This window comes from Telmatherina bonti, assembly GCF_933228915.1.
Source record: "Telmatherina bonti genome assembly, chromosome: 4".
NCBI lineage: Eukaryota > Metazoa > Chordata > Actinopteri > Atheriniformes > Telmatherinidae > Telmatherina > Telmatherina bonti.
Genome location: NC_136622.1, coordinates 16,250,608 through 16,262,733, shown reverse-complemented (window position 1 = coordinate 16,262,733; position 12,126 = coordinate 16,250,608). Strand labels below are relative to the sequence as shown.

General features: G+C 42.6%; 1 protein-coding gene across 1 annotated transcript in view; it reads left to right on the top strand.

Moving 5' to 3' along the window:
* mtcl2 (microtubule crosslinking factor 2) overlaps window positions 1-12,126 on the top strand; it is a gene marked incomplete at its 5' end in the record, with an annotated part of 86,304 nt that overhangs the window by 60,370 nt on the left and 13,808 nt on the right. The window contains 7 exons of the mRNA XM_079239405.1: window positions 558-858; window positions 1,159-1,389; window positions 3,776-3,913; window positions 6,342-6,464; window positions 6,591-6,821; window positions 6,995-7,108; window positions 7,406-7,573. Of these exons, the coding sequence (XP_079095531.1) occupies window positions 558-858; window positions 1,159-1,389; window positions 3,776-3,913; window positions 6,342-6,464; window positions 6,591-6,821; window positions 6,995-7,108; window positions 7,406-7,573 (1,306 nt within the window). The remainder of the gene's footprint in view (window positions 1-557; window positions 859-1,158; window positions 1,390-3,775; window positions 3,914-6,341; window positions 6,465-6,590; window positions 6,822-6,994; window positions 7,109-7,405; window positions 7,574-12,126) is intronic.

Here is a 12,126-nt window from a genome sequence, read left to right as displayed (position 1 = left end):
CAAAAACCTGTAGGACAGAGGCCCTCAAGAATGACTTTGGACACTCCTGCATTCATCAAATAGTTTTAGTAGATTTTATCAACAGTAAAGGAAACATTTCATCCTCTCTTCCACAAAATGTGTCAAATGAAAGAACTTTGGTTTGTGTCTGTCCTCTATACTATAGAATAGGAACCTGTCCAGTTTAGTGGGTAAAGTAGGAGATCCTGGAAATCTGGGCATGAAATAAATTGTAATCAATATAGTAACAAAATTCTCCTGGAAAACATCTCCTACCCTACCTTTAAGTAAATAAATCCAAGATGTTATTGCTTATTTATATCACACAGTACCTTTACACTGCAAGACGTTTTCTCATTAAACAATCTCATATCATGATCTGTTCTGATAGATAATGAGAGTTTGTCCAGTTGTCAGAAAAACATTGATTATAAATTATCAGGTGATTTTTTTGTTTGTTTTTTTTTTGGTAAAAAATAATGTGAGACTCTCAACAGGAAAAGCCGACATACTGTAAGCTGTTAGTTCCTAAACAGGTCTCTCTGTTTTTCCATCAGTCCGCCCCATCGCAAAGAGCCAGTAGGGGGTGAGAATGATGCTCTCGAGATTGATGAGCAGAAAAAGAGGTTCGAGGACAATGCTGACGCAACAACTTCACTCCCTGGGTGCCTGGGGCAGAAGGACCATGATGCCTTGTTGGCCATGAGGGACCAGGCTCGCTTGGTTTCCACGGCAATACAGCTACTGACCTCCCCCGAGTCTAACTGCCTCTCCTCCTCCCCTTCCATTTATCACAAGGTCTGCAGCAATGAGGCTGCAGAACCGTGTGACCTGGAGAAACCTCAGCCTCACAGCCAGGTAACCGTCCTCCGCCTGCCCTTTTTTTTTCCTCCATCAAACTGTTAGATAAAGTTGACAGATTTGGTTCCAGATATTTTTCACAGGACTCTTTAAATCATAAATTCATTCATCAGAAAATCCTTTTCAAGCCATTTCATCACATCATAACCTTCCTAAAAAGTGTTTCATCTGTGGTTTTCTATTGCTTTTCTTTCTTTAATTGTTCATCCATCCGCAGCTGAATCGAATCTAGACATCCCTCACACTACAAATAATCACCACCTATGACAGATCATTTCATTACTTATTGTTTCCCAGATTTCAGAGCTGTCTGACCTGGCGGACCGTCCTCTGGTTGGTGCTCTGACCAGTCGGCTTCAGGCTCTGCACACCCAGCTGCAGGCCTTTGTGGAACAAGTAGACAGCTTTGGTAAACCCCAACCAGGTGGAAGGTGTGTTCAGGTGGAAGGAGCCTCCCCTCCAGCTTCACCCAGCACCTCTGCCCCCTGCTCCGTAGGCAGCCAGGATCGAGACAACACAGCAGAGAAGGTAAAAGACAAGAAGCACAGTCCTCTTCCTCACTCTTTGTCACCCTTTTTTCTCTCGTTTATTATGTTTTAAATAGTTTACTTTAAAAAAAATTATTTTCCAGTTCATTTTTCTGTTTTTCTCAGTTTTGTTTCATTGCCGAAACATTTGTTTGGCTGACCAGCACTGTCAATCCCATTCCAACATGCTGCTTTAATTTCTTGACACAGTAAAAAGTGAATTACCCAGCATGCTCAGTTCTGACACACAGCCAGCAACACCCGCCTTATTTAAATAAAAAAAAGAAAGAGCTTTATTTTCTGTGTTGGCTTTTATTAGTCCAGATGGATCTAAGATAAGCCCAGCACTGCTGATAAAAAGAATCAAAGAGAAAAAATTATAAAAGGTGAGATGCAATCTTTCCTTTGCTGTATGAACATGTCAGATCTGAGCTGCCAACGTAAAACCCCATGTCCTCTGCATGCTATTAAAATATCTCCTAATATGTATTTAGATGCTGCTTTTGGGCCTCAAATGGAGACAGTTATATGGAGTTAGTGAGGTTACAAAGAAATATTCATTCAGGTGTTCAAAAAAAGTTGAAAAAATTAATTAAATAAAATAAAAAACACACACATACATGGCAACCCTGGCAATAACTGTTATCGTTCCGAAAAATCTGATTGAACTGAATCTGTTGCAACACAACTGGAAAGTCGTGGAATATGGAAGTTTATGTGGCAACATGCCAATAAAACAGTATTAGTTTTAATCACATATATCATTTTGAATTGGAAAATTACAAATACGAGGCATAGATCAAACATTTTGGCATCTATTTGGTGTCTATTTATTTTAGCTTTTTTTATTTTCTTATTTCTGGATACACAATGTCTGTTTGGCCGTTTAAGTCCTCTAAACAGAAATGCAATACTCTGAATTATTGCAATATTAAGCGATAAGAAGTGGCATGCATGTATGACCCAGAGGTAGTGATTGAGAAAGCTGCCCAATGAGATTTCTTATACCTGCAGATGGGTTTGTGAGCTCCCTCTAAAAAGACTTCCAGTTATGCTTCATGAATCACATTTTCCATTTGAAATGCTCCACTGGGAAGTTCATGGGTTGCAGTCGATTGTCAGTGACTTATGAGTTACTCTAAAGAAAATCTATTTTTAACCGTATGATGGTCAATATAAAATTCTGTATAAGTCCCACAGAGTTATAAAAGCACAAGTGACTCAGCAGAGACTTGAATTGGCTTGACTGGCTTATCTTTCTACTGTTGTTACAGGGCCCATCTTTTCCCTGACTTTCACAGGCGGTAACATATTTAGAAAAGTAAAATCCTAAAAATCCTTTTTCTACTCTGTAGTTTAGAAGGAAAAACTCCAATCACTCTACTTTAAAATGTGTTCATTAAGGCTCAAGAGAAAGACATTTTCAATTTGATGTACTAATATTACAACAGGAAGAACTATTTTATATATCTATTCTGATCTGCTTTGCCTGTTTGATGGAAACTGTGAGGAAATTATTTAAAGATTTAAGTGGCACCAGTGAACTATAATGTTGAAGCTCCATTAGAGGCCAATTCCAACACCCCTCCGATCTCTCCTCCTATTCCCTCCCTCTCTTGTCCTTCTTCCCTATGTCTGCACGGGCACCATAACCCATTGATTTCTGCACTTGACTTCTCCCTTTCCCACATCTCCAACCCTCTTTTTTCCCGCTCTTTACACATCCACATCTCCATCATTTCTTTAATCACATCCTTGCACGTCCCACACCTCTTTATATTTCCCTTACTCCCATTCTGCCTTCTTTTTTTGCATTATGCCACAATGTCTCTTCTTCACCTCGTTGCTCCCTTGCCCCCTTCGCTCTGACCTTTCATCCTAACCGCCTTACTGCTTCTCTTCCTTCCCCATTCCTCCCTTTTTCCCTCTTTACTTCTCTTTTCCTTACTTTATCTCCTATTGCCTTTTTTTTTTATCCTGGATCTCCATATTTGGTGCTATCCCATCTCAATTTCTTCTCCTCGCACCTCAGCCGTTCATTCTGCCCTCCATCGTTCTTTTCTTTCTTTTCTCCACTCTTTCATTTTCCTCTCTGACCAAGATCTTCTTCCTCTACATCCTTTTCTTTGTATTATGAGGCCCATACGTTTTTATTGTTTTCTTTTTGTTTTTCATGTTGTCATGATGTTGTCACACGGATGGGGCCATTTTGGTTGGATTGTTTTTCTTATTGTTGTGTTTGTTTGTCCTGTTTTCTATCATTTTCTTTTTTTTGTTGTTGTTTTTGTACCACAATGTTTCCTTCCCCATCTCTACTTCCCTCCTCTATAATTTTTTATTTATTTATTTATTTTTTTCTTCATTAACTTGCCCATGCATGCATGCAGCAGCCTGATTATAGGGACCAATCAGAGCAGGAAGTGAAAGATGAAACTAAGGAAAACAGCCAATCCATCAGCAACAAGATGCAAAATCAGGAAACCAGCCAAATGGAACGGGAAGAGACGGAGACAGATCATGAAATGGTAAGCTCAATCAATATCAACATGACAGGCACAAACTTTTATTGGAGACCTGACATTTCCTCTTCAGTGCATTTCATGTCTGAAAGCCGTCATTATTTCTCAACCAGACTGTCACTGGAGCCTGAAGCCAATGTTTTAATGCCAAAATTCTCTCTCTGTTTTGTCAACACAGATGAGACAAGAGCTGAATTTTGGCTATTTCTAAACTGCCTTCAGGGATCATGCATACAACATATATAAGTGGCTATAACTGACAAATACATAATATATAACTGTTAAAGTCTGCAAAACTAATTTTAGTCCTTATGTTTGAATAAAAAAATGTGTATTGTGGCTTTTGTGAATAATGTTTTAAGAATGTTTTGATATTCCTGCAAGATAGCATTTTTGGTTGACTGAAAGTCACGTTTATCAATCTAATGTAGTGTTTCCACTACCCATAGAATTGTGCAAAGCCTAAATATCACAATAAAAACAACGGTAATGGAAACACCTACAGTTCGAAAAATCTCTCAAATGTTGTTAAAATGTTTTTAAACTTTTTAATGAGGTGGTTTTTCTAACTTTTCTAAATAGAAGAATATTACAAAGGTATAATGGAAAAACTTTTTTTGCATTTGCATACCCCTGGGAAATAATGAGTGTGATCCAGGAAACCTCAGATGCAGGTCTGCAATTGCTGGGATGTAACATTTTTTGTCTCCCATTTCTGAGATCAAGAACAAACAAAGAAGTTTAGGCCTCAAGTGTTAATCTTTAACCACTTTTTCAACATTACAAGAGCAAAAAAAAAAAAGTTTCGGGGACCCCAACAGCATTTGAAGTTATACAAGAATTATCATTTCCTTTCCCCTGATCTTAATGATGTTTATAAAAACCCTTTCATGGTGACCGCTTTTGATTTTGATTATGTTTTGGTCTGACAGTCTGGTTCTCTGGTGCAGTTCTCTGCATTGCATATTTTAAAGACACATTTGTAGATGTATTTGCTCACACATGGAGTCACATTGTTTGATCTGGTGGTGGCAGACTCTAGTAACAAAACGTTGTAAACAAAAATAGACAGTGACTTCACTGTCAGCCATGGAACTGACAGGAAGAAACAGACCTTTGTTTACTTGACCTTTTGCTAGTCTGTCTCCAAGGCAACCGGGGCTATGTTTGTCTGTATCTTTATACACAGCTCGGAGGGTGAATGGGACAGAGATACTGTAATAGAATGAAAGCGAACACATAAGTGAAATGGAGATATTATAGATAGGGTTGTCACATGGATAAAAAAAAAAACCCACACAAAGAGTTTACATAGACCACAATTTAATAATCTGACTTTTCTGTCAGTCATAATCTGAAACATTTAAATAGATTTAAGGCTGCAGACAACCTAATTTTCTTGCTAATAGTGGCTAACCTCCAGCTGACAATAGCTGTATGTTAGAACTAAACTAAAAGCTTAGCATAGCTTAGCGTAGCTTAGCTTAGCCTAGCCTAGCCTTTGGTAAAAAGACTGAATATGGGAAGTAGCTTCTTAGTTATGATTTATTTATATAAGTTTTATTGAATGAATAGGATGAACTGAGTCATTTGATAAGCTGTAGAAGTGATAGTTGGAGCTGTCATTCAGAGGTAATCATTACGAAGTTTCAGCTTGTTTATTCAGCAAACATGAACATGGATGGATGATCTCATCCAACACTCAACTAGGGGTCAAAAACTCTCCTAAAATCCCCTTTTTTGGTATGAAAATTAAAGCTGGATTCTTCTCACCTCGAAACCTCTCAAATGCTATGTCTGAAGTAGCTAAATGTTTTACTCAGCATTTTTCTTGCATTACTACTCTTAATGTTGTGTTATGAGGAGTTGCCACTTTTCATAGCAGTCATTTTGGAATAGAGGTCAGAGTAGTTTTTCTGGCTGATGGTGGAGGCTGTTAATGGTAAGGTGGCGGTCTGGATGGAGGGTGATTGAGAGCAAAGGCTGAGCCCAGTGGAGGGTAAAAAGGACATTAATGTTACAGTGTTGGGTGGATGGATTGCACTCACTCACAGGCCAAATGAGCCATGGGAGAGTGCATTGGAGTGAATGTATGTGGGGCATGTTTGTGTAAACTCAGTGTGTCAGTCCACAGCTGACATGGGATTTAATAGATGTGCAAAACTACTATCTCACACTCGTTTGTTTCTGCCTTTATCATTTGCTTGTAAATTCTCTTTCAAAGCGACGTCTCTTTCCATTGCTTGGTTAATTTTTTTTTTCTTGTTCATGCTTCATTTCAGTTAACTATCCCTCTTCTGCTTCCTGCCAACAAATAATCTCTACATATTGCTCTTTTTTTCTTGTAATTCTCGTTTTTCTGGCTAACAGCCTTGTCCTTTTACCTCTTTATTGAAACTCACCCTTTTTTCCTTTCTTTCATTCTTTCATCCAGTCCGCCCAGTCCAATGCCCTCCAGGTCGAGCTGTCTGAAGCAGAGGAGTCCATTTCAGGAACTCAGAGAGAACTGGAGAAGGAGAAGCAGGGTCAGAGAGACATCGCTCTAAAACTGTCACAGGTCAGTTTGCAGTTTGGCTGAATAACTTGATAGAAAACTTTCCAATAAAAGCAAACAAGCGCAAAACATTTAACATGTCTTTCACCTTGAATCCTCTCTGAATGTCGTTTTCTCCTCCTGTCTCAGCTCCAGGACGAGCACCAGAAAGCCTTACTTAGGCGGGACTTCCAGCTGCAGAGCCTGGGCCTCCATGCTCGTCTTCAGCAGAAGTGGTGGAGTCAGGAAAGGACTCTGCTGATCCAGGAGTCCCAACACCTCAAACAGGCTCTGTTACTGCTCAGCCTCAAACTACGCTGCTTCCTCAAACAATGGAGGCTGGGCTGCAAAAAGGACACAGAATGGAAAGATGTCCTGGAGGTATGGGGGGCTAGAGAAAGAAAAAAATCCTTCGAAAAATTTTAATTAGACTGTTTTGTATGATCCATCTTTTGTTTTAAACTACATTTTCTGGATCAGTAAATCCTTCATTGCTTGCTTATATGTAAAAATGACAGAAGAAACTACATCATGATTTGTTTTCTTTTTTTAAGATGAACAGCCTGAAGGACCTGTACCTGCTGTTGGAGGAGGAGAACCTGCCCAGTCCCAACCAGACAGACAAGAGACCTTCTGCAGATGAACAGCCACTCAGCCCCACAATAAAAGTATGATGCACGACTCATGTGCACACAAATATACTGACATAAAGAGTTGTGTGTTCTTGACTTTAGTGGACCTTTCATGTATTCCGACTTAAACACATTTATTCAAAGCTTGGTGGAAAGTTTTCTGTAACTCTTTCTTTAGTCTAAAAGTGAGTCTTCTCCTTGTCAGCATGAGAAAGACAAGACCCCAAAATGCGATTATGTAAACTAATTTAAGTCCCCACAATAAAAGCAATACCTACACTCCACACACACATAGTCATACTCTGATAATGGATTACCTGTGTTTCCCTGTAGTCAAGTGCTGTAAGCAGCACTTTGGCAGACCTGAAGATTGCACTGCAAGATCTCAGTGGAGAGTTGCGACAAGAGAGGCAAGGCTCACAGGAACTCACGCAGCAGTTCGCAAAGGCAAAGGCATCCTGGGAAATGGAGAGGACCGAACTGAAGAACATCATCACACAGGTGATGTCAAAACTTTTATTACTATGAAGTTGTGTCAGTGTACTCTGCTTGAAATTTACATGTTTACACATCTTATTAAGGAACCTATTAAGGGTTTGACTTCATGTGGGGGTCCAGAGCAAAATGCATATGAGTGCAAAAAATCAGATGTTATCAGCTAGATGTTAGATGACATGCACAGACAATCAAACAAAACATTAAAAAGGCAAAAGATTTTTCACAACATAAACACCTGCCTCTGACTTGCCCAGATACCAAATCAATGGGAACTTTAGGTTTAAGACCTTTTTTTGCATGTTAATATGTAATTAGGCAGACAAAGAGCCTGATGTACTTACAGTTGGTTTGTATATCTGTGTTTCATACATATAAGACTGTCCATAAGAGAAGATTTAGGGGTTTCACCTATGTTTGTTGTTTGTCATGTTTTATGGTGAAAAGTCATGCAAGTACAGATTCATGCTGATTGAAAGGAAAAGAAAAAGCTAAAAGTTATAAACCGCACCAAAAGGAGTAATGTTTTCCTGCAGGAGACCTTGCTCATGGACTTCCTGAAACAGCTTGGTTGTCTCATTTCTCCCACTTATTCTTATACACTATGTACGTGATAGATTTAAATAATGCCTGCCTGTTGGCTAATTTGACATGCAACAGACCGCTGCTTTACACCCCATCATTTCTTACTCAGTAGGTGAGGCCTTCATATAAACAGTTCAAATGAAATAAAATGTGAACAATATGTGAGTGTCCTTAAACTGAGCAACATCCTTGGGGATCAGTTTGTACTTGAACATTGGTCAAGTGGCTTATTAGCCTGTTGAACTTTTTACCAATCTACTGCAATTCTGCTTACAGGTTCCTAGTAAAGATTCTGTTTTCTCTTCCTCTGCTCCCTTGTTCTGTCTCTGTCTGACTCATAACAGCAGCTCTGGTAATAGTTTTAATTAACAGCCTTAGAGGTGTAACATAGCCTGTGTGTTATTAAACCAGAGAGAGATGAAAGCGAGCTTTAATACTAGAGAGAAATCTGTAAACAGTGGACAATTAATACAGCCATTTTTATCATCCCCAATTCCTATTTCTGAGTTTAATGTTGATAACATACATAAATATGGCTTTAAATCTTTTTTAGTTCTTATCAGATGTATCTGCTGCATGTTAAAGCAGTCTACCCTGGTTTTAGTTTGCAGAAATGTAGAATAAAAATGGTCTATGTTTTAACTTATTTAGTAAATTGCTGATCAATGTGATCAGGTCTTACCTCTTCATCTTCACCTTCATCTTCATCTTCATGCCGCTTATCCGGGGTCAGGTCGCGGGGGCAGCAGCCTAAGCAGGGAAGCCCAAACTTCCCTCTCCCCAGCCACATTTGCCAACTCTGCGGGGGGATCCCAAGGCGTTCCCAGACCAGCCGAGAGATATAATCCCTCCAGCGTGTCCTGGGTCTTCCCTGGGGTCTCCTCCCAGAGGGACGTGCCTGGAACACCTCACCAGGGAGGCGTCCAGGAGGCATCCTGACCAGATGCCCGAGCCACCTCAACTGGTTCCTCTCGATGCAGAGGAGCAGCGGCTCTACTCTGAGCCCCTCCCAGATGACCGAGCTCCTCACCCTATCTCTAAGGGAGAGCCCGGCCACCCTGCGGAGGAAACTCATTTCAGCCGCCTGGATACGAGATCTCGTTCTTTCGGTCACGACCCACAGCTCATGACCATAGGTGAGGGTAGGAACGTAGATCGACTGGTAAATCGAGAGCTTCGCCTTCTGGCTCAGCTCCTTCTTCACCACGACAGACCAGCACAGAGTCCCCATTACTGCAGACGCCGCACCGATCCGTCTGTCGATCTCACGCTCCATCCTTCCCTCACTCGTGAACAAGACCCCGAGATATTTAAAATCCTCCACTTGAGGCAGGACCTGACTCCCGACCCGGAGAGGGCAAACCACCCTATTCCGGCTGAGGACCATGGTCTCAGATTTGGAGGTACTGATTCTCATCCCAGCCGCTTCACACTCGGCCGCGAATCGCTCAAGCGAGAGCTGGAGATCACAATCAGATGAAGCCAACAGGACCACGTCATCTGCAAAAAGCAGGGACCCAATCCTGAGGCCACCAAGTCGGATCCCCTCAACACCTCGGCTGCGCCTAGAAATTCTGTCTATATAAGTTATGAACAGAATCGGTGATAAAGGGCAGCCTTGGCGGAGTCCAACCCTCACCGGAAACCGATCCGACCTACTACCGGCAATGCGGACCAAGCTCTGACACCTGTCGTACAGGGACCGGACAGCTCACACAAGGGGGTCCGGTACCCCATACTCCTGGAGTACCCCCCACAGGAGCCCCCGGGGGACACGGTCGAATGCCTTCTCCAGGTCCACAAAACACATGTAGACTGGTTGGGCAAACTCCCATGCCCCCCCCAGGACCCCAAAGAGGGTATAGAGCTGGTCCACTGTTCCGCGACCAGGACGAAAACCACACTGCTCCTCCTCAATCCGGGATTTGATTATCCGGCGGACCCTCCTCTCCAGAACCCCTGAATAGACCTTCCCAGGGAGGCTGAGGAGTGTAATTGGAACACACCCTCCGGTCCCTCATTTTAAAAAGGGGGACCACCACCCCAGTCTGCCAATCCAGCAGTACTGCCCCCGATGTCCACGCGATGCTGCAGTGGCGTGTCAGCCAGGACAGCCCCACAGCATCCAGAGCCTTAAGGAACTCCGGGCGGATCTCATCCACCCCGGGGCCTCACCACCAAGGAGCTTTTTGACTACCTCAGCAACTTCAGCCCCAGAGATAAGAGAGTCCACCCCTGAGTCCACCAGCTCTGCTTCCTCATCAGAAGATGTGTTGGTAGGATTGAGGAGGTCTTCGAAGTATTCCTTCCACCGACCCACAACGTCCCGAGTTGAGGTCAGCAGCCCCCCACCTCCACTGTACACAGTGTTGATGGAGCACTGCTTCCCCCTCCTGAGCTGCCGGATGGTGGACCAGAATCTCCTCGAAGCCGTCCGGAAGTCTTTCTCCATGGCCTCGCCAAACTCCTCCCATGCCCGAGTTTTTGCCTCAGCGACAGCCGAAGCCGCCTGCCGCTTAGCCCGTCGGTACCCATCAGCTGCCTCCAGAGTTCCACAGGCTAAGAAGGCCCAGTAGGACTCCTTCTTCAGCTTGATGGCATCCCTCACTGCTGGTGTCCACCAACGAGTCCTGGGATTACCGCCACGACAGGCACCAACGACCTTACAGCCACAGCTCCGGCTGGCCGCCTCAGCAATAGAGGCACGGAACACAGCCCATTCAGACTCAATGTCCCCCGCCTCACTCGGGACATGTTCGAAGCTCTGCTGAAGGTGGGAGTTGAAACTCGCTGTGACGGGGGACTCAGCCAGACGTTCTCAGCAGACCCTCACAACATGTTTGGGCCTGCCAGATCTGACCGGCTTCATCCCCCACCATCTGAGCCAACTCACCACCAGGTGGTGATCAGTTGACAGCTCTGCCCCCCTCTTCACCCGAGTGTCCAAGGCATGTGGCCGCAGGTCCGACGATACGACTACAAAATCGATCATCGAACTGCGGCCCAGGGAATCCTGATGCCAGGTGTACATATGGACACTCTTATGTTGGAACATGGTCTTACCAACATCCTAAAATCTAAATGATCTCTGTATGGTTCAATTTCTAGCTAAATACAGACAAAGCAGAAGTCTTCATTGTTGCCCCTGACAGCTGAATTCCTGACAAAGAAACATCTCCAAGGTTTTGACACCTCTGTACAGCCAAGTCTCAGAAACCTTGGTGTTACTGTAAAATAATTACCAAGGCACCGCTTCTTTCAGTTGAGAAATATCTCAAAACAATGTAGTCTTCTCTTTAAAGTAGAGCTTGAGATACTTATTCATGCTTTTATTTAGATTTAAGACTATTGCAACAGCATTTCTACCTGTTTTAACGAGATGGAAATTCAAAATGTTGCTGCTAGGCTTTTCACCAACACAACAAAGAGGCATCAAATGACGAATGTCTTGGCCTCTCTGCATGGGCTACTGCTGCATTTTACAATAAATGTTTGTTCTTAAAGGTAGGGCCCCACATTGGCCAAGCCCTGGTATACATTGCTGATCTCCTTGATATCCACAGCCCTTCTCGTAGTCTCGCAGTAATTCTGCTGTTCCATTTTTCTTGAGGGGAGAGGGCTTTAAAACTTTGGCCTCCAGACTGTCAAAGACATTGCCTGTCTTTACGCTGCCTTGACTTGCCTTCTATTGTCTTTTTTGCAAAAGCAGCCAAAGACTCTTTATTTTTAATTGCATAAGGACTTAGATTAGAACTAGATTTTGTGTTCTTACGTCCCCTCGGTCTTATTTCTTATCTCCTATGTTGTTTTCTCAGTTATGTGTGATTGCATTTCTTCTTTGTTCTCTTTTTGACTATTATAAAGAACTTTGTGGCTTCTGACCTGTGAAAGGTGCTAAATGAATATAATGGACTAACTTACTATGTCTTTTTTAAATAAAGGGAACATTCTGATAGCCTAGACCACAGAAAAAG